The sequence below is a fragment of the Panthera onca genome, chromosome B4 (assembly GCF_046562875.1).
Source record: "Panthera onca isolate mPanOnc1 chromosome B4, mPanOnc1 haplotype 2, whole genome shotgun sequence".
NCBI classification, from domain to species: domain Eukaryota; kingdom Metazoa; phylum Chordata; class Mammalia; order Carnivora; family Felidae; genus Panthera; species Panthera onca.
Window position 1 is genome coordinate 14,302,267 of NC_138345.1, and position 21,546 is coordinate 14,323,812.

At 40.4% G+C, this 21,546-nt stretch overlaps 1 protein-coding gene across 1 annotated transcript in view; it reads right to left on the reverse strand.

Moving 5' to 3' along the window:
• ITGA8 (integrin subunit alpha 8) overlaps positions 1-21,546 on the reverse strand; it is a 185,968-nt gene that overhangs the window by 120,124 nt on the left and 44,298 nt on the right. Inside the window, exons 7-11 of the mRNA XM_078450391.2 lie at positions 17,522-17,647; positions 16,123-16,167; positions 9,103-9,146; positions 7,366-7,422; positions 4,601-4,653 (exon numbers count right to left, since the gene is read on the reverse strand). Coding sequence (XP_078306517.2) covers positions 4,601-4,653; positions 7,366-7,422; positions 9,103-9,146; positions 16,123-16,167; positions 17,522-17,647 — 325 coding nt within the window. The remainder of the gene's footprint in view (positions 1-4,600; positions 4,654-7,365; positions 7,423-9,102; positions 9,147-16,122; positions 16,168-17,521; positions 17,648-21,546) is intronic.

Sequence of the window (21,546 nt, forward strand, 5' to 3'; positions counted from 1 at the left end):
AGACACTTAACTGACCGAGCCACCCAGACACCCTCCCTTCATGTGTGAATTTTAGATAGCTTCACTGGACTGTAGTTTGGGTTGTCCTATGTTATTAGACATATATTACACAGGAAGACACTTTGAGAAGGGAAAAAACATTGTCTGCCAATCATGCATGATAAAATTTTGTTGCTTAGAGCAATATTGGCTTTTTCAATAGTTTCAGTGGATAACAGACATTTTTGCATTTGAAATGGCTAAGAAACTGGGGGCACCAAATATATCGTATCCAGGAAAACTTTGAGATAGGGATTCGGGTTTCCTGTAAATCCCATGCAGCCTTCTGATCTCTGCTAGAAATACTGTCAGAAGTCAGAACGACAAAAGCATGCTTTCTCAAAATCGGGCCACATGTCTCTTGACATGGAGCCATCACATGGAGCTTAAGAAAAGTCACTGACACATGCATGATCCACTGCCTTTCTTTTCTGGTTCTGCTAAGATTTCTGAGGGACAGCAGTTTATGTCTCTGCCCTGATGGGTTGTTTTGTGCCTTCCCTGGGGACAAATACCCACCCAGTGAGGACGCTGCTGTTGCTATTTAGTAGTGGTTTTCAGGCCCCTATCTTCAGATCAAGTATAAAGCTAGACACATAAGATGTCTATTTGAAAGTCAACAATATCAAGTGATTTTTTTCCAGAAACACAGGTGCTACAGAGGTGATGGCAAATCGTAGTTTTGTTATTGTAATTTCAGACTTCATGTGAATTGTCTGTCTTTTATTGGGGTGAAAGATTCTCAGTGGCATCTATAGCTTACTCATTTATAATAGGGCGCTGAATTTACATAGCATTACAGTAACCAAGAATTGCACATGACATCCAGACTGAGAATCTGTGGGCACTTTATCTTTAAGAATGGCAACATCGGTTGGGGCGCCTGGGTGGCTCAGTTGGTTAACTGACTTCAGCTCGGGTCATGATGTCGCAGTTCGTGGGTTCGAGCCCCATGTCGTGGTCTGTGCTGACAGCTTGGAGCCTGGATCCTGCTTCAGATTCTGTCTGCCTCTCTTCCTCTCCCAGCTTGAGTCTCTCTCTCAAAAATAAATAAACACTAAAAAAAATTTTTTTAGAAGAATGGCAATATTGGGGCACCTGAGTGGCTCAGTCAGTTGAGCATCTGACTCCTAATTTCGGTGCAGGTCACGATCTTACGTTTAGTGGGATCAAGTCCCACATTGGGCTCTGCATTGATAGTGCAGAGGCTGCTTGTGATTCTCTCTCTCCCTCCCTTCTCTACCCTTCCCTGGCTTGCGTGTGTGCTTTTTCTAAATAAATAAATAAATAAATAAATAAATAAATAAATAAAATTTTTAAAAAAGAACAGCAATATTAAGATAATGGACTCACTTTTTTGATGCAGTCTAAAGACTGAAGATTATACTGCCTAATCAAAAAAGAAATAATGTGCATAGTAATTTTTAAGAACATCGAGAAATAACAAATTATCCCTGGAATATTCCTGTGTCTGTAACTACCATGTTAAATTTGATCAGCAGGGGACCAAAAAGGTCCTTTCCTCACAAGTATTCTTGGTTTTTTTATTAACATGGCCAAAAAAAAAAAAAAAAAGAAAAAAAGACTCTAAGTGTTGTCCCAGAGCTTTGCCATAGACTGGAACAAACGTGTTTCCAGGAAGGAGGCAGTATCCTGCAGGGCACAGTGTTGACCCGAGGGAGAGCCGAAAGGGTTCAGGGCAGGGTGAAGTAAAGGAAGGGCGCACACGGAGTTACTTGGGGCCCCATAAAACACCACGTGGCTCCCGGGCCGGAAAAGCCCTTGTGTGTGTTGTGTTACCATCTGTTGAAAGAAACGTGTCTGTGCGGATCCCAATGACCGCCGTGGGATTTTGTTTTGTTTTGTTTTGTTTTGTTTTGTTTTGTTTTGACTAAAGCATGGGCTTCCTTATTTGGGACATCACACCATGTCGTGGACTCACGTTCTTTTTCAGTCCCACCTCTCCTTTTTTTTTTCCCCCTAAATCACTCTGATAAGTCCAGTCCATTGAGGTTGGAAATTATGAATGGCGGTCCTGATTGTTACTTTCTCTTCACAGCTCGGCTGACGGGTAAAGCAATTTAATTTTAAATCCCTTGCTTGCAGAGTAAGATTGGCAAATATACTTTCAGAATACATCCAGAGTGCAACCCTTTTACTTCCTGCCACAACTATTGCTCTGGCCCAAGGCACTGTCCTGCCCCACCTGGCTTAGGGCAGTGGACCCCCAGAAGGCCTCACGGCTGCTGAGACCCACCAGACAGAGCGTGTCTGATGAAACCAAAGTCAGAGGCCATTCCCTTGCTTAGAATCCCCCCGTGGCTCGCGAGATGTGTCCTTCTTGAAAACAGGCTCATTCTGTCCGTAGCATAGTCTGCGAGGCTCTGGGTAAGGCAGTTTATAGATGCAGTGGCTCACAAAGTTTTCTCATCCTGTGCCCTCATCACCTCTCCAAGCCTCTTTCACGTTCCTTGGCTTCTAGCAGCCCCCACCTCCAGGAACCTGAGCACTCTTTCCCCTTGACCCCAGCTCTGCAGATCTTTCCTCAACTTTCCTCAACTTTCCTCAACCTTAACACCACGGTCTTCCCTATCTACCCCATTTGATATCACCACCTTCCCAATATTCCCTACCTCCCCTAATAGACTGTCTTTTAGAGAAGTTTTCAGTTCAGAGCAAACTGAAGCAGAAAATACAGAGAGTTCCTGTACATTCCTGTTGCCATACGCACAGCCTTCCCGCCATCAGTGTCCCCTACTCGTGTGGTGTGTGTGTTATTGTCCATGAACCTAAGGGACCCATCATCATCACCCAGAGCCTATAGTTTACACTGGCCTCACTCTTGGACTGAACATTCTGTGGATTTTTAAACTTTTTAATGTTTATTTTTGAGAGAGAGAGAGGCAAGTGAGGGAGGGGCAGACAGAGAGAGGGAGAGACAGAATCCAAAGCAGGTTCCAGGCTCTGAGCTCTCAGCACAGAGCCTGACGTGGGGCTCAAACTCACGAGCATTGAGATCCTGACCTGAGCCCAAGCTGGACGTTTAACCGACTGAGCCACCCAAGTGCCCTGAACATTCTGTGGATTTGGACAAATGTGAAATGACCTGGATCCCACACTGTAGTGTCTTACAGAGTTGTCTCACTGCCCTAAAAATCCTCTCTTCTCTGGCCTTTGAACACCCCTCTTCTCCCCACTGACTGCTGGCAACCACTAATCTTTTCCCTGTCTCCATAGTTTTGCCTTTTCCGGGATGTCATCTAGTTGGAGAGATACAGTTATGTAGCCTTTCAGGTCAGTTTCTTTCACTCAGGAATATGCCTTTAAGATTCCTCCCTGTCTTTTCATGCTTGATAGCTCATTTCTTTTTAGCACTGAACAGTGCTTCTGGTTTTTGTTTTTTTCTTCCTATCTAGTGCTCATCATCATCTCAATGCATTTTATTTGACTCATTTGTTTTTTGTCTGGAATTTCCACTTCCCCATGTCTAGTAAAGCCCTAATTGGGGGGGGGGGGGGTTCTATTTTGTTCTCTGCCATATCCCAGTGCCTAGAACAGTGCTAGTGTATATTAGATGCTCAAGAAATGTATGTTGAATGGAAGAAAAAAGATATTTTCCAAAAGGTACAAAAGTGACTAAATGTATCTCCATTCATATGACACCACATAATATATAAAGTACGTTTCTGTCTACATGAAGGTCATAGCTAATGTCTTTCAAAGATGTTATCTAAAATGCTTGCTTAATCCAGACCCTGGGATGTAGTCAGACTTCTGCAGGTACTTGATTTCTATAAAAATGTGAGCTCTCTGAGAGCAGAGATCTATTTTGCCTCATTTGCCACTATATTCTGGGCACCGAGAATAATGCCTGGCACACAGTAGGTGTTCCAACGATATTTATTGGATGGATAATCATTCTATCTCAACGTATTGGCTTTCTTATTTAATCATTTGTTTTATCTATCGAGTAGGTGGTTTTAGTGAACCAAAGAGATGTTTAATAATAGTTTATTTTTGAAGTAATGACTTAAACACAACCGTAATTTGTTACGGTGTTTGGTCCAAACTCAAGCATGATTTACTGCTATCATCTGAAAAACTAATATTATTTCATCTTTTCCATGGGTGTTACTAGTCTGTTGGTTAAAGCAATGTCAGGAGAAAAAAATGTTTATTTATGTGCACATGTTTTATGAATGTATCACATGCTAAGGGGTAACGACAGACAGATGAGCAAATGCTTCAATGGCTTTGGATTTTGAATGGCCAAAGACTATTCAATTTATTAAATTAAAGATAAAGCTAAGTAAAATAGTCCTTTTAGAAAATAGATGTTGGGGGAAAAAAAAAAAAAGAAAATAGACGTTGAAAGTCTCCAGAAAGACATAAAATAGGAGGGTTATGTCCTCTTCTCCTGAACCAAAAAACAACTAAAACAAGAGAGTCTCTGTTCTGTTGAGGAAGTATGGAAGGATCTACTTCATGAAGGAAAAAAAAATACAACATCTCTGTGGATGAATATAACATATGGTGAGTGAGGAAGTTCTTATAAACTTACCCATCATTGTTAACATCTGACACTGTGACTGTATATCCAAAATAAGATGCCATCTGTGAAGGGAAACCAGAAGATGACATAGTTTATGTTCAAAAATAATTTTTATAGTCCTCTCCCAATTTTCCCTGAAGGATGAATCTCATTGTGGCAGACTTTTGCAGTGCATTCATAGAGTCCTGGACATGGACAGAGTCTTAAAGTCATTTAGTCTGATCCAACGCATAATTTCCCTCTCAGTACCTCTGACATCTGCTTGGACATCCTCTGCAGATGTTCAACAATCCACTCATTCAATCTGTGGACACAATTATTAGAATTTTCTTTGCAAAACTGGCCGCTCTGTGACTTCTAGTCCTTACTCCTATCTACTTCTGCAATCTTGAACCTCATAGAGTAAGTTTAATTCCACTTCCATATGAAATTTCATATGGAGATATTTGCAGCTGGTGCACCAGCTTCTTTCTTAGAGTTACCACATGTGATACCAAAGAAAAGATGATACCCCATGAACGCACAGCCAGGAGAAGCCTTAAGTAGGATTTACACTCTTTGCTTTGGGTTAAATTATTGAAATATAAAAGTGGCTTTAATTTCAAGGGAAATCTTGTCTCAGTATCAATTCACATTGAGTTTATTGTCCACTAAGGTTTCTAAGTCTCTTCTGAGTATAAGTAGTGTGCCACAATCTCTCCACATTTTAGCTCTTAAGATGTTGTTCTTCAAGCTATGTTTTCAACATTTACTGTCTTTTCAGATTTGGCCCATCGTTTGAGCTTGTCAGGATTTTTTTTGTTTCCATATTTCGGCATCGAGTGCTTTAGCTGACTTAGTCTCGCATAATCTACTAATTTAATTAAATTAGTCTACATTCCACGAGAAAGGGTGCTCCACAGAGGGCAGACTTTGGTCTGTGTTGTTCACTCTTCTGTCCATGGTCCAGCTCAGAGTAGGTGCCAGATACTCTTTGCAGAGGGACTAAATACATGGGTTAACAAGAGTCACTCAATAGTTAACGTCTCTTACCTCTTTTCTCCCCTCCAAACATACATGGTTGCTAGAGACTGAATGCTTGTGTCTCTCCCTTCCCCCCCCAAAATCAAATATTGACCCTAACCCCCAATATGATGGTATTAGGAGGTGAGGCCTTTGAGAAGTGATGAGATTATGAGGGTGGGGCCCTCATGATGGGGTTAGTGCCCTTATAAAAGAGACCCCAGAGAGCTCTGAAGCCCTCCTTACACCATCTGAGGACATAAGACTATGGCCATGTATATGAATCAGGAAGCCAGCTCTCACCAGATACTGAATCTGCCTACCCCTTGATCCCAGGCTTCCCAGTCTTCCAGAACTGTGAGACATAAACATTTGGTTTTTTTAGCCACCCAGTCTGTGGCATTTTTACAATAGTATTCTAAGGACTAAGATACAGGTGCCAGGTGCAAAAGGCTCTTGGCAGAGGGAACAAATGCACGAGATAACTGTGCAGTAACTCAGTTCTCCCACCTCACTTCTCTATTCCAACCATCTACAGTGAAATTCTTACTCCTAGTGTGGCACTGTGTGGCCTTCGCTCAGAGGAATTTCATCCCTCATGCACTGAATTCTGAAGTTCAAGACTGAACAGCTAGATGGTATGGAGGGCACGAAGTTATAGACAGGCCAAATTTAATAATATTTAAAGACCTTCTAATGATAAAAATGTGAAACAGAGTTGGGCAAAAGAGAAGTCTTGCCACATTTTCAATAAACCATTAAATATCATCACTTGAGAATAGTTAAAAAGTTGTAAGTTCATCCAGGTTCACTATTGTCCCAGCCTTCCGTCTCCATATTTACCATAACAGTGCATGAGAGACATTGCCAAACACTTTGTTGAAAACTGCGGAGTAATGGATAGACTAAAGCCCCAATTTGGGGGGAGAATACAAAAAATGTGCCATGCTCATTAAAAAACTCTTATCAATCAAAATTGCTTGACAATGACATTACTGCAAATCTGTATCTCTAGCTAAGAGGGGGGCATCTAAGGATCTTCAACCATGATCCAGGAGGCCAAGATGTAACTTGGCCAGACTCTAATGTGAGGCTTCCTAGAAATTCAGCAGTGTGGGTTTCTGGTTATGGGTTGCCCAGAGAAACTGATTCAACTCATGATGGCTCCCTTAACCGTATCACATTCGTTGTTTAAAGAAATGTGCCAAATTTCCACAGGTCACAGTACCCAGGAAACCTCAGGGTGGTGAACGAAGTATGACCTCAGAGAATGACAGGCAATTAAGCTTTTCTTAATAAGACCTCGGCCAGTAACAGTGGGTGAGGAGTGATATCTGGCCCCTGGAAGGAAGGGACCAGAACCAGGTAGCTTGTGAACCCCCACATAATGTTGCTTTGGGTGGAAGGCTCCAGTCACAGTGAGGAAGAGAGACAGAGTACAAGCTCATTGATTCTGACTGATACAGTGAGACCTAGGAGAAACCTTTGTCTTCTCAGAGGGAAGGCATATACCTGGAACTCACCACCAAGCACGCTCCATACAGGACCAGAACATAACAGGATTGCTCTCAGATCCTAGCAGTTAGCGACATTACAACAGGAGAGCGGGATCCTGTCTGTCAGAGGCATGGTTATATTCCCAGGGCCCGCAACAGTTCCTAGCACATAGTAGGTGCTCAGTAAACATTTCTTTTATGAATGAATAAATGGTATGAACATTGCAATTTACTCTGAGTACCGAATGACATTATTTGATATTAAAAGGTCTTCACCTGTTCACCAGTGAAATTCTGAATAAAAGTCATATCTGTAGAGTTAATGATTGAAACCTGAAATCATAAAAATAAGATAGGTTATATCATTTGACAGAATTGGAGAAAAAAAACCCACATTTTAAATTATAACTTAAATTATTTTTAAATTTAGGGGAAGAGTGGTAAACAGTTAATGCTATGTAAAAAAAAATGCAATCCCATAAGAATGAGCTTTAAAAAATCCAACTGAACTTTTATTTATGGTTAAGTCTCTGACATTCTCAGATAAAATGCATGCTTACTAATCTGAAAAGGGAAAACAGAAATTGAATTCAACTGAATGCTCACAGCAATTAACCTGCTGGCCAGTTAATTCACCTAATTATGATTTTTATCCAAATTCATTTGTGTTTATGTTATGAAAAATTGATGATTATGGCTCTTTGCAAAAAAAAAAAAAAAAAAAAAAAAAAAAGGTTAAAATTACAAATGCTATCCAGATAGCAAAAATATTACTTTTAATTCTCTTCAGATATTACATTTACTAGAGTTTTAAAATAATAAACATTATTTAAAATATAACCTTTTCTGATCACAAGGTGTCTTGATTTTCTCTTCCGACTTTTGTGGTAACTAGCTATAATGGGTTTGAATAGTGTCCCTCCAAAATTCACAACACCCAGAGTTTCATAAGGTGACCTTATTTGGAAATAGGGTCTTTGTACGTGAAACAGGTTCAGGAAATTGAGATGAAGTCATCCCAGATTTCGGGTGGGCCCTATGTCCAGTGATGGATGTCCTCTTGAGAAAAGGGGAAGACACACAGACACAGCTGGAGGGTGGCCATACGAGGCCAGGGGCGGAGACTGAAATTGTGCTGACATACACCGAAACCAGGTAGCGGCCACCTCAAGCCAGAATAGGTAAGAAAGAGCTGCTAGACGCAGGAAGCGTGACCCTGCCTGACGCTTTGATTCCAGACTCTGGTCTCGTGACCTGTGAGGAAATAAATCCATGTTGTTGCAAGCCACCCAGTTTGTGGTGTTTTGTTGTGTCAGTCTTGGGAAACTAACACACTAGTGCAATAGCGATCGATTTTCTTATTTCTGTCGTATGAGCCGTATGAAAAATGCTCAGCCTGTCAGCGACAGTGTCTTCTGCAGTTTGTCCTAGATTATGCACAAGGATCATGCTGGCTTCATGGGTGGGGACCTGTGCTCCGGTCCCCATGTTCCAATGGGCCCCACCCTTGGTTTAATGCCCAGCTGGTGCTCTCCTGAAATTCTTAATAATTTGAACAAAGGGCCCTGCATTATCATTTTGCACTGGGTCCCACAAACTATGTAGTACATCCTGTACATAGATCAGGAAAAAAAAAATCTAGCCTCACTTGTTTTTCTTCCTTTTTAGCAAGCAAGCAAGCAAGCATGGATCTGCAGGGGCTCACGATTAAAAGACATGGTAAGCCACTTAAAAGTTGAATGCAAGAGGGGCGCCTGGGTGGCTCAGTCGGTTGGGTGTCCGACTTCAGCTCAGGTCATGATCTCACAGCTCGTGAGTTCGAGCCCCGCGTCAGGCTCTGTGCTGATAGCTTGGAGCCTGGAGCCTGCTCCGGATTCTGTGTCTCTCTCTACCTTCCTCTGCTCATGCTCTGTCTCTATCTCAAAAATAAATAAACATAAAAAAAGTCGAATAAAAGGGAACATTTCTTTGCATGTAGAAGAAAATATTGTACGATGCATTCTTGGTACTCACATATCCAAAATTCTGCGCTCCTCTTGGAACTCCAGCAACCAGCTCTGGGGATAAAAATATTCATTTAGAAGGGGAATTACATATATTTTTAAGCCACCTAACAAATGAGTTAAAGAGAGTGCTTTTTACGTGAGTAACCATCACTTGAGGAGCTAGAAGTGTGAGGTTACGGGTTTGCATTTTGCTTCTGCTACAGACCACGGAAAACAGAACAGAAGTCGTCCTGTGAGATTTCCTAGCCTTCACCACCGGTCTCCAATGTGTTTCTGCCTGCGTAGCAGAAGCCTGACTTCTCAGCTCTGCATGCGATTCGTAAGTTAAACCTCTGAGTCTGATTTCTCCGGCTTTCACTGTGGTCACATCTTTTGTGCTAGTGTGAAAAGTACAGCTTCTGTCACCCTCACATGGCAAAACAAGTTCGGTTACCTAAAGAAAAGCCATCATAAATGATACGAGTCTGGCCCCCTTGCAAGTGTTTGTTGGCAGCAGAATTAGGGGGTGACCTGGCAGCTTAGGGTCCCCCAGAAAGGAAGCGTCGGTAACACAAACAGAAGAGGCAACTCTGGGGAAAAAAGTCCATATAATTCATGGCACAGTGATCCGGCTCTAGATTCAGAAGACAGTGGTTCTATTCTTGGGTCTGCCATATACCTGGGATGAATCATTTACCCCCACTTTTTCTGGTCACCTGCAATAGTGTGGGAGTTGGGACTGGCTGGTTATCAAAGATCTTTCGGCTCTTGTTTCTACAAATCTAAACTATCCTTTGATTCATCGGGGTTAACCTTTTAGTTTAATTTAAATAGGAAGGGTCTGGAAGAGAATCCCCTTCTATTTAAATTCCCCTTCCCCTCACCTGCCGTGGAAGGTCTGGCGTGAGTTCTGGCCTCAACTACATTGGATGTGCTGTGCTCTGGCAGAGTTGGGTGCTCATGCTGTTAGCGTGAACAATCAAAGAAGGTTCGTTTGGGGATAGATGTTGGACTTTTCAGCCATCAATCCTCTCCTTCAGTCAACAAACATTTATAGGCAAATGGAGTAAAAAATAGTGAGCACATTGGACAAAAATGCCCTGCTCTCATGGAGCTCATGCTCTGGTTGGAAGAGACAGTCAATTTAAAAAACAGAGTTGAGGGGCGCCTGGGTGGCTCAGTCGGTTAAGCATCCGACTTCGGCTCAGGTCATGATCTCGCGGTCCGTGAGTTCGAGCCCCGTGTGGGGCTCTGTGCTGACAGCTCAGAGCCTGGAGCCTGTTTCAGATTCTGTGTCTCCCTCTCTCTGACCCACCCCCGTTCATGCTCTGTCTCTCTCTGTCTCAAAAATAAAAATAAAACATTAAAAAAAATTTAAAAAACAGAGTTGATGAAATGGCATATTTGAAGGGGGTGAGTATGGTGAGTGGAGAAAAACCAAACAGTAAAATGGTACAGGGGGAAATGGAGGTGGGATGAGAAAGGACTTAGGCCTTATTAGGGCACAACTGGCAGGAGAGGACTTGGCAAGAAAAAGACATTGGAGCCAAAAATGAAGAAAGTGGAGATGTAAATATTATGGAGGTATTGGGAAAGTATGTTCTAGTCAGAAGGTATGGCAACTGCAAAGGTCCTGAGGTAGAAGTGTGTCTGGAGTATTCAAAGAATAGTAAAGAGACCAGGGTGGCTGGAGGAGAGGGAGTGAGGAGGAAAGGGGTAGGAAATGAGGTCAAAATCTTATGAATGGAGACTTTTAGGTCATTGTAAAGTCTTGGATTTCAGACTGAAGGAGTTGAAAAATCACTAGATCACAGCAGTTACGTGATCTGACTTCTGTGTCTAAAGAACCACTTTGGTTGCTGAATTTAGAGCAGACTACAGGAGGGCAAGGGGGGAGAGAGAGAGAGAGACCAGGTAGGAGGCTACTGCAATAAAGTTGGGGGACTTGAATCTGAGTACAAGCTGTGCAGGAGGTGAGAAATGGTCAGATTCTGGTCATATTTTGAGCGTTTCGTTAGCAGGTCTACTCATAAATTGGATATGGATGGGGTGTGAGAGAAAGAGCACAGTACAAGGCTGACTTCCAAGGTATTTGGCTCAAGCAATTGAGAGGATGGTACACCGTGTTCTGGGGAGAAGGTCAGAAGTTCGCTCATGAGCACGTTAAGTTTGAGAGAGCTACTCAAACAGAGATGTTGAGTACTGAATTGAGGTTCTAGATATTAGAACACATATCCTGGAATTCAACGTCATCTGGAGAAATACCTGGAACCTGGAACTCAGTAGAAGCTGGAAAAACAATGAGACTGGATGAGGTTACCAAGAACTCAAAGAGGAAAGAAAGAATCCAACTGTTTAACCCGGGGACACCTCAATGATATGAGAGAAATTAAAGGGGAGTCAACAACAGAGAGGGAAGGGGGGAGGGGGAGGGAAGAGGGAGCTACAAGTGTCTGGGAAGCCAAGGGAAGAAATGAGGAGGGAATAATGAATTCTTTCAATGCTCATGATAATCAAGGAAGAGGAGGTGCACAGAGGCCACTGGTTTGCTTGACAGGAGCCATTTCAGCTGAGTGGTGAGTTGAAGACGAGAAGGCAGTAGATACAGCAGACAGAGATACAGCAGAGAAGAGTGACAGCTCTTTTGAAGCAGAGTCTATAGGTGCTTGCTGGAGGAGGGAGTGGAGTAACAAATTGGCTTCTTAAGGTCAGAGAAGTATGTTTGTACAGTGGTGGGAATGATCCAAAGAAAATCATGATGTGGGAATGGTTGGAGTCCCTTCTCTGAGTCACAAGAGGCAATGGGGTGTGGTGCAAAGTGGAGAGGTTAACTTTACCCAGGGGCACGAACTGCTCAACCATAGCAATGGGAGGGAAGGTGAAGCATGTCCTTGAAGAATAAAACTGGGTTCAGAATAACTGAGCTATCTGGACAGATTTCCAGGAAAGCTATCAGAACCGGTCGCACGGTGCTCAGTTTTCAACAATATTTATTTGGCGTGAATTAAATTGGCATCTAACAACAAACCACCGTCAAATATAATGGAGTTGACTGATTCCAGGATCAGGCCTGTCAACCAGAGGAGTCTGAAGGGACTGTCCCGTTTGAGATGCATGACAACCACTACTAAGCCTTCCGCAAACCTTCAGAATTTCATTTAAAAGAAATCAACCATCACACTCAGTAACGTTGGAGTCTGCCACCCCACGTAGTCACAGCACTTAGAAGTTATTAAAAGTCATGTTGGGGGCGCCTGGGTGGCTTGGTTGGTTAAGCGTCCGACTTCGGCTCAGGTCATGATCTCACGGGTTGTGAGTTCGAGCCCTGCATCAGGCTCTGTGCTGACAGCTCAGAGCCTGGAGCCTGCTTCGGATTCTGTGTCTCCCTCTCTCTCTGCCCCTCCCCTGCTCATGCTCTCTTTCTCTCTCTCAATAATAAATAAACGCTAAAAATAAATAAATAAATAAATAAATAAATAAATAAATAAATAAATAGAATGGTTTGGAGTTTTAAGACAAGTTAGAACTATCACTCAACTACAAAAATTCAGTTGGGAGAGAAAATAAGTGACTTTTCTCAGATCCATTTCAATAACTCATAGGAAAACCTTCAAAGATCTCTTAATATCCCTGGCCTTGAAATACATGACCTGGGCATCAACCCCACCAGCAAGAAGCAAAAAGGAAGCTAGTGTTTATCGAATGTTTTCCACCCACTAAGACATTGTGCCACAAGCTTTATAATATTTCCATAATTTAACCTCTAAAAAGTAGGCATTCATACCCCTATGGACGTGTGGAGAAAATAAGGCTTAGAAAGGTTCAGTCACTGTACATAGTTGGTGAGTAGTAAGACTCAAGAACTGAGAGCCACATCAATGTTTTTTCTACCACACCAAATGACTTTCCTAGGATTGGTTAGGGCCATATCACTTTTTTGGTTTTAGCTCACCACGTTGGACTCTAAAACAAGAACCAAAGATCTTAACCTTTTTTGAGTCATGAACACACTTGGGAAATAGATGAAAGTTATGGATCTTCTCATTGGAAAAATTCATATATATATAAAACCTTGCATATAATTTCTAGGGGTTCAAACCCTGTGAAGTCCATCCATCCCTGTACCACCCAGAATACAAGGATCCCATGTTAAGGGCTTCTAATCTACAGTACATCAAGTCACTCACTAGGTTTCAAAGAACTTCAACTCTTTCCAGTCTGCTTAAGTAAGTAGTGAACATGGGCAGTCTTGGACTTGGTGTGGTCTGATGAATGGATCCATTCTGACGAATGGATCACTCCCTGATAGTGCCTTTACTTTACATATCATTTAAAACTTGGATCCATCTTCTAGATATTTCTCTGATCTAATGGAAAACCACTATGATTTGCTACCATGCTTCCTTGTGATGTGCTGTCATGCACCCCTAATAATTTCCTTGGGTCAGGACTGAATTTTCTCCTGGGGAACTTTCCAATAGGAGTTTAATGCCATGTTTAAAATCATTTGGCATATTTTATAATTTCTTTTGCTAAATCACTGAGTGATTATAAGATTTGACTTTTCTAAGGTACTAGGAATTTAATTTTATCTCTGATGGACTCTAACCCAAGAATTCTTTCTCATTATAGCTAATATTTAAATAGTATTTGTTATGTATCAGTATTATACTGTTTTATGAATGTAGGATTAGCTCACTTAATCCTAAGAATCCTATGATATAGATAATACTATCATCTTCATTGTTATCATTATCAACACCATCCTCCTCCTCCTCAGCATTATTACCATCATCATCATCACCAACATCGTCATCATTACCATCACCACTATCTCTCTTTTAGAAATAAAGAAATGGAGGCACTGAGATGTTAGGTAACTAGGTCACAGACCTGGTAGATGGCAAAGTCAGGATTGAAACCCAAGTGGTCTAGCTCCAAAGTCTATGCTTTTAACTACCACAACAGATTGTCTTTTAAAATCTTGAAGAAAAAAATGTATGGAAAGAGAGAGCCTTTAAGAATTAGCTTGTATTTAGGGGTGCCTGGGTGACTCAGTTGGTTAAGCATCCAACTTTGGCTCAGGTCATGATCTCATGGCTCATGAGTTTGAACGTCATGTCGGGCTCTGTGCTGACAGCTCAGAGCCTGGAGCCTGCTTCAGATCCTGTGTCTCCCTCTCTGCCCTTCCTCCACTTGTGCTCTGTCTCTCAAAACTGAATAAAGGTTTTAAAAAAATTAAAAAAAAAAGAACTATCTTGTATTTAAAAGAAAAGTATTCTTTTAAAGAAAAAAAAAACCACAAAACCTCTGTGTTCAATCCCTACCTCACGGCATAAAGAATGTTTTATTCTCTGTGAATTTCTGCTTTGTAAATCTTTTTGAGATGAAGCAGTTAAAAGAGCTCTGGGGCGCCTGGGTGGCTCAGTTGGTTGAGCGTCTGACTCTTGATTTCAGCTCAGGTCAAGATCCCAGGGTCATGGGATCAAGCCCTACATCGGGCTCCATGCTGAGCTTGGAGCCTGCTTAGGATTCTCTCTCTCTCTCTCTCTCTCTCTCTCTCTCTCTCCCCCTCTGCCCTTCTTCCCTGCTCATTCTCTCTCTACAATAGAATACAATACAATAAGCTCTGATGATTTCCAGGGATGGCCCGCATTTCATTTACTCTTAATTCTTTGTGAATTCATTAAAACACCCTAGTGAAAAGCAGTTAAGGTTCATATGAAACAAGATGGAAATACTGATTGATTTATGATTCATTCATTCAATAAATATTACCAGTCTTGTATATGATAGGTATTGCCAGGGACTGAATGTTTGTGTACCCCCAAAATTCGTATGTTGAAACCTAACCCTTAATGTGATAGTCTTAGGAGACAGGGCCCCTGGGAGGTGATGAGGTCATGGGGCTTAGATTAGTTTTATGTTTAGAACTTTATCCTCCCACTTACTACAATTGTTTATCATGTATTTTGTGCTCTCCATTTAATGCCTGTCAGCCCCACTGGGACTATAAACTCTGAGATTGAAGACCATCTGTTCACCTCTGTGTGTTCAACATTTAACACATAGCCTGGCACATAGCAGGTGCTCAAGAAAAACTGGAAGAATGAATGAATGGCAAATTCCTTAGGAGGGAGAAAAATGAGATCATACAGGAGTTTACAGAAGGAAGTGAAAGAAGGAGATGACATTTGAAATTGTACTAAAAAAAAAAAAAAAGTAGCATTTGACCTGTCGAAATTAGAGTAGCTACAGATTCAGGGGACGGAAACCAGAGATGGCAGCCATTATAAGGTATAGAGGACAGAGGTGAGGGGCATATATGAGAACAGGAGTTAATTCATTCTGTTATTTTGAGCTTGAGCATGTCCAAAGGGGAAAAGGAAATAATGTAGAGGTGTTGGGTTGGAGCCCGGGAGGGAGTTTAGTAGGGACACGTCCAATGTGAATGTCCAGAAATTAAAGATGGGGGATCTTGACTTTTCAAATTTGATCTGTCACTAATAGCATGGCTTTTGTGTAGGCCATTTTTTTAAGTTTATTTTTTTTTAAATTTATTTTGAGAGAGCTATAGACAGCAAATGGGGGATGGGAAGAGAGAGAGGGAGACAATACCAAGCAGACTCCCCACTGTCAGCCCAGAGCCCAATGTGGGGCTCAGACTCACAAACTGCGAGATCATGACCTGAACCAAAATCAAAGAGTTGGACACTTAACTGGCCGAACCACCCAGGCGCCCCTCTGTGGGCCATTTAATCACCTGTATTTTTCTCATGCATAATATGGGATTATTGGACTTGTTTTTTATTGCTTAACTCAATTTTATAATGATTGACATTCAGTATGATGAAGTTATTTAAGACTTAAAATGCTGTGCTGAAGTGTATTTGGTTTGTTTTTCTACATAATATTATCATACACATTCTGGGATTCCATTATTATACATCTGTGTAGCAAAGAAAATCACATTTATAACAGGGCTTTTCAGGTCCTTTTACCTTTCCCCGTGCTTTATAAATGACTTACATCCAATAATGTCTCTCACCTTGCTCAGAGTCTCCAGTGAATTCCCCAGCAGCAACTGAATATCCTGGGTTAAAGAAAAGGAAAACTAGTCACATGTTTGAAGGCTTTACAAATGAGCTTTATCTAGAAAAATGAAAGAACTGCCATAGTACTGCTTTGGTCAGAAATTTCAACAAATATCGTCACATAAAAGTTTAGGGTTCTGTAATGGGAAAAAACAGTGAAACGAATATGAACGCTTCCGTACTAAATCCTGGAAGCATAATCGGTCTGCTCCTTCTGAACACGGCAACACAATCAGATTGTGAGGAATACTTCATCATCCCCCTTAAAGAGTAAATGGTGGCCATTGTACCTGAAGGTCGCTGATTCATCGGGATCAGACATGATACTCGGAAAGTATCTTTTGTGCTCAACATTTGCTATTTCTGATCGCCAAGAAGGTATATTTCCTAATTTCTTTAATGATGGTTTTCCACAAATGTCACTTAGCTCTAAAGTGAGGTGAGGTGAAAAACATAACTGCATTTTGCTTCATTTATCAGGCAATCAAAATGCCTACAGGATACCAAAGGTGGGAAACAACCGCGGCACATTGACATTGTATGGTTTCCGCATAATACGTTTTGATAACATTCTAGCAACTGGAAGGTCTTTTGTTGTTGCTCTAAAAGCTGGAAAGGACGGCCAACATGTTGCCCCTATAGCACTGGGCAGCCCCACTAATTCATAGTCTCTACAACTGGCAAGATATTTTATGTGCAGGACACTTTTACAGTTAGTGTTTGATTGCATAACTGGATACTGTAGCCTAAATCAAAACATAGAAAGTAACCATCGAAATTCCCCCCATTAAAGAAGAAATTGACTTTGGGGCTGAGGCCAATGTTTTATTGTGTGAAAGTCATATCCTTCTAGAGTAATTTATTGAAATTTTTAAATCTTTTTTTTTTTTTTTTTTTTAACGTTTATTTATTTTTGAGACAGAGAGAGACAGAGCATGAACTGGGCAGGGTCAGAGAGAGGGAGACACAGAATCTGAAACAGGCTCCAGGCTCTGAGCCGTCAGCCCAGAGCCCGACGCGGGGCTCAAACTCAGACTGCGAGATCATGACCTGAGCTGAGGCCGGCCGCTTAACCGACTGAGCCACCCAGGCACCCCTGAAATTTTTAAAATAAAAAATGGTTGCTGAATTTGAAGCGAAAGTCTGTTACACAGCCTATAAAAGAGGCTGAACCAAAAGAGAAGACTTATATGCCATGGCTGAATAAAAGGAAAGTCCACTCTAAGCTAGTAAGAAAAGAAAATTTGCACAAGCTGCCAGAGAGCAGCGGATAAGTGAGGAATAAAGTTTGCACCTACATTTAATAAGTTTGCCTTTTGAGAAACAACAAATGTGCTAAATAATGAATCTCACCAAGGTAACTGTCATCATAGGAAGCTGGAGCCACGTCTGTCTGTTTCTCTCGAGCCAATTTCCTTAGGATATCCTTGAACGAGTAATTCGCAATGATATCTGCAATACTGGCAGTGATCACCTGACCTGTGTCCAAACAAATTGATGCATTAGCTGAATGAACGCAAGACGCAGGCCCTCTCTGAGCAGACACAGAACATCTGAAAAACACATACTCCCTCGAAAACAATAATGGAATTGCTTGCATTTTTGAAGATGAATTTTCCCACCTGCCACTAGAACTTCAGGTAGAGTTGGTTATGGCCGGGTAGAGCCTTCCATTCTGACAGAAGAACCAAAGATCACTACATAACATTATCTGTCTTCCTGCTGCCTTCACAATACCTACTCCCTCTACCTCCAAATGATAAAAATATCTCAGTAAAGATACCTCTAGGCAAAATTTATGGATTAAAATTTTAATCTGGAACATTGCAGATAGAAGAAACGTCATCTAACTTGGAGATCATCTAGCCAAATATGACCTCATACGGATGGGGAAACTGAGGCGCAAAGAGCATGAATGCATCCTCTAAGGTCATGTGGTTTTGCTATTACGGTGTCTGGCGTTACAAACAAGGTCTCCTTTGGCATTCTATTAAGACTTTTTGTAGTCTCACAAAATACAGATTAAATCTAAATACTTATTCAATAAATAGATTATGAAATCTATCACTTATGTTAAAGGAAGGAAAGGGGCTCCTGGGTGGCTCAGTTGGTTATGCGTCCAACTTCGGCTCAGGTCATGATCTCACGGTTTGTGAGTCTGAGCCCCACATCGGGCTCTGTGCTGACAACTCAGAGCCTGGAGCCTGCTTCAGATTCTGTGCCTCCCTCTCTCTCTGCCTCTCCTCCACTTGTGCTCTGTCTCTCTCTCTCTCAAAATAAATAAAATGTAAAAAAAAAAAAAAAAAAAAAGGAAGGAATTACATAATTTTTGAGCCATTTATTTTTTTATGGTAAAATGTATACAGAGAGCATAAAATTATGACAACAGGAGGCAGTGAGGTCCCGCGAGATCCAGAATTTTAGCAAAAAAAAAAAAAAAAAAAAAAAAAAAAAAAAAAAGGAATCCAAGGCTGGCAACAATGATAGGGTAAGAACTTTGGCTAATATCTCCCAAATGAAGTCACTATTAAAAGTCTTGAAATATGATTGTATTTGGGGTGGTCAAATATCCAAAAGATAGCCAGCCATTTTCCACAATTTCCATGCATTCTCATATTTATGATGGATATCTAAGGGAAAAGTGTGATCTCATTCTTTTTGGGAGAAAACTGGAGATATGCTTTTAAGAAACTTACATTTAACAGTAATTTTAAAGCCAAATGATTCTTTGGGACTTCACTGATAATTCATAGTCTTTCTGTTTGAAGTCCAAAAGGAATAAAACTATCAAATCTGGCCATAAATATTTCCCAATGACTCTGCCTGAAATGACTGTTCTGATATTAAGACAACAATATTCACACATGTACTTCTGAACAACGTCTGTAGAATTTGCCAATTTTCTCTGGGTTAAGGCTAAATCCCCCCTTTCCTCCTCCTACATACACACTGCCTTTGCTTTTTTCCTTTAGTTGCTTCTAAAAACATTATAACCTTAAGCCTAAAACGATTTTTACATTACCTATTACAGACAATGCTTCTATATCTCCTTGGTATGGCTACTTTTCAGCAAATCATCTGTATCAGATATTTTTTTTTTAACTTAAGGAAAGAAAAGAATTCTCTGAGTGAATTAGAAGCAAATCTTTTAAACACACACTTTTTATTTCATAACCACCTACTCCATAAATTATATTGTTTTTCAATCTGCAAAATAATTTTTAAGACTGAAATGTTAATTATTTGATATTCATAGTTGTACATGTATGAATTAAGCTTAACAGCAATTTCACATACCATTTTATCATAAACCCATATCCTGGATCTCTTCTTGGCTTTTTAAAAAGTATCTGTAGTTTTATATTATTATACTTTTTTATTTTCACTACAGCGTAGTTAACATATAGTGTCATATAGTTTCAGGTATATGATACAGTGATTCTATAATTCTATACGTCGCACAGTACTTGTCAAAATAAGTGTACTCTTAGTCCCCTTCGCCTAGTTCACCCATTCCCCCTCCCACCTCCCAACTGGTAACCATCAGTTTGCTCTCTATAGTTAAGAGTCTGTGTTTTAGTTTGTCTTTTTTTTAACTTGTTCATTTGTTTTGTTTCTTAAATTCCCTATATGAGTGTCATCATATGGCATTTGTCTTTCTCTGACTTATTTCGCTCAGCCTAAGTGAAATATGATTATACCCTACAGATCTATCCATGGAGTTGTAAATGACAAGATTTCATTCTTTTTTATGGTGAGTAATAGTTCGTTGTGTATATACCACTTCTTTATCCCTTCATCTATTGTTACACAGCTGGGCTGCTTACAGAATTCAGCTATTGTAAATAACGCTGTAATAAACACAGAGGTGCATACATCTTTTTGATTAGTGTTTTCGTATTCTTTGGTAAATATCCAGGAGTGAAATTATGGGATCATTAGGGTAATTCTATTTTTAATTTTTAGAGGAAGCCTCCACAGTGGCTACACCAGTCTGCATTCCCATCGATGGGCACGAAGGTTCCTTTTTCTCCAAAGAAAGGATTGAGAATCAACACTTGTTGGTTCTTGTGTTTTTGATTTTAGCTATTTTGACTGGTGTGAGGTGATATCTTATTGTGGTTTAATTTGCATTTCCCTGATGATGAGTGACATTGAGCATCTTTTCATGTGTCTGTTGGCTATCTGGATGTCTTCTTTGGAGAAATGTCTATTCAGGTCTTTTGCCCATTTTTAATTAGATTATTTGTTTTTTGGTATTGAGTTGTAGAAGTTTATATATATATATTGGATACTAACACTTTATTACACATATAACTTGCAAATATCGTCTCCCATTCAGTATGTTGTCTTTTAGTTTTGTTGATTGTTTCTTTTGCTGTGCAGAAGCCTTTTATTTTGATGTAGTCCCAATAGTTTATTTTTGTTTTTATTTCCCTTGCCTAGGAAACATATCTAGGAAAATGTTGATATGGCTGATGTCACAGAAATGATGTCAGTGTTCTCTTCTAGGATTTTTATGGCTTTAAGGTCTCACATTTAGGTCCTGGATCCATTTTGAGGTTATTTTTGTGTATGGTGTAAGATAATGTCCAGCTTCATTCTGGAGGAAATAAAAAATACATGAAGAAAAATGCATTCATTTTTCCAGCATTCATTCATTCATGTAACCTGTCCAGCTTTCTCAGCACCATTTGTTGAAGAAACTGTCTTTTCCCTTTTGGATATTCCTCCCTCCTTTGTCAAAGATTAACGGTCCCTATAATCATGGGTTTATTTCTGGGCTCTCTATTCTGTTCTATTGATCTATATGTCTATTTTTGTGCCAGTACCATACTGTTTTGATTACTCCAGATTTGTGGTATAACTTGAAATCTGGAATTGTGATACCTCCGATTTTGTTTTGCTTTTTCAAGATTGCTTTGGCTAATCAGGGTCTTTTGTGGTTCCATACCAATTTTAGAATTGTTTGTTCTAGTTCTGTGAAAAAAAAAAAATGCTGTTGGTATTTTGATAGAGATTGCATTAAATCTTTACATTGCTTTGGGTAATACGGGCATTTTAACAATATTTGTTCTTCCAGTCCATGAGCATGGAACATCTTTCCATTTGTTTGTGTTGTCTTCAATTTATTTCATCAATGTTTTACAGTGTTCAGAGAACAGGCCTTTCATCTCCTTGGTTAAGTTTATTCCTTGTTATTTTACTGTTTCTGGTGCAATTGTGAATGGGATTGTTTTCTTAATTTCTCTTTCTGCTGCCTCATTATTATTGTGTAGAAATGCAGTGAATTTCTGTAAATCGATTTTGTATCCTGCAACCTTACTGAATTCACTTATCAGTTCTAGTAGTGTTTTGGTGGAGTCTTTAGGATTCTC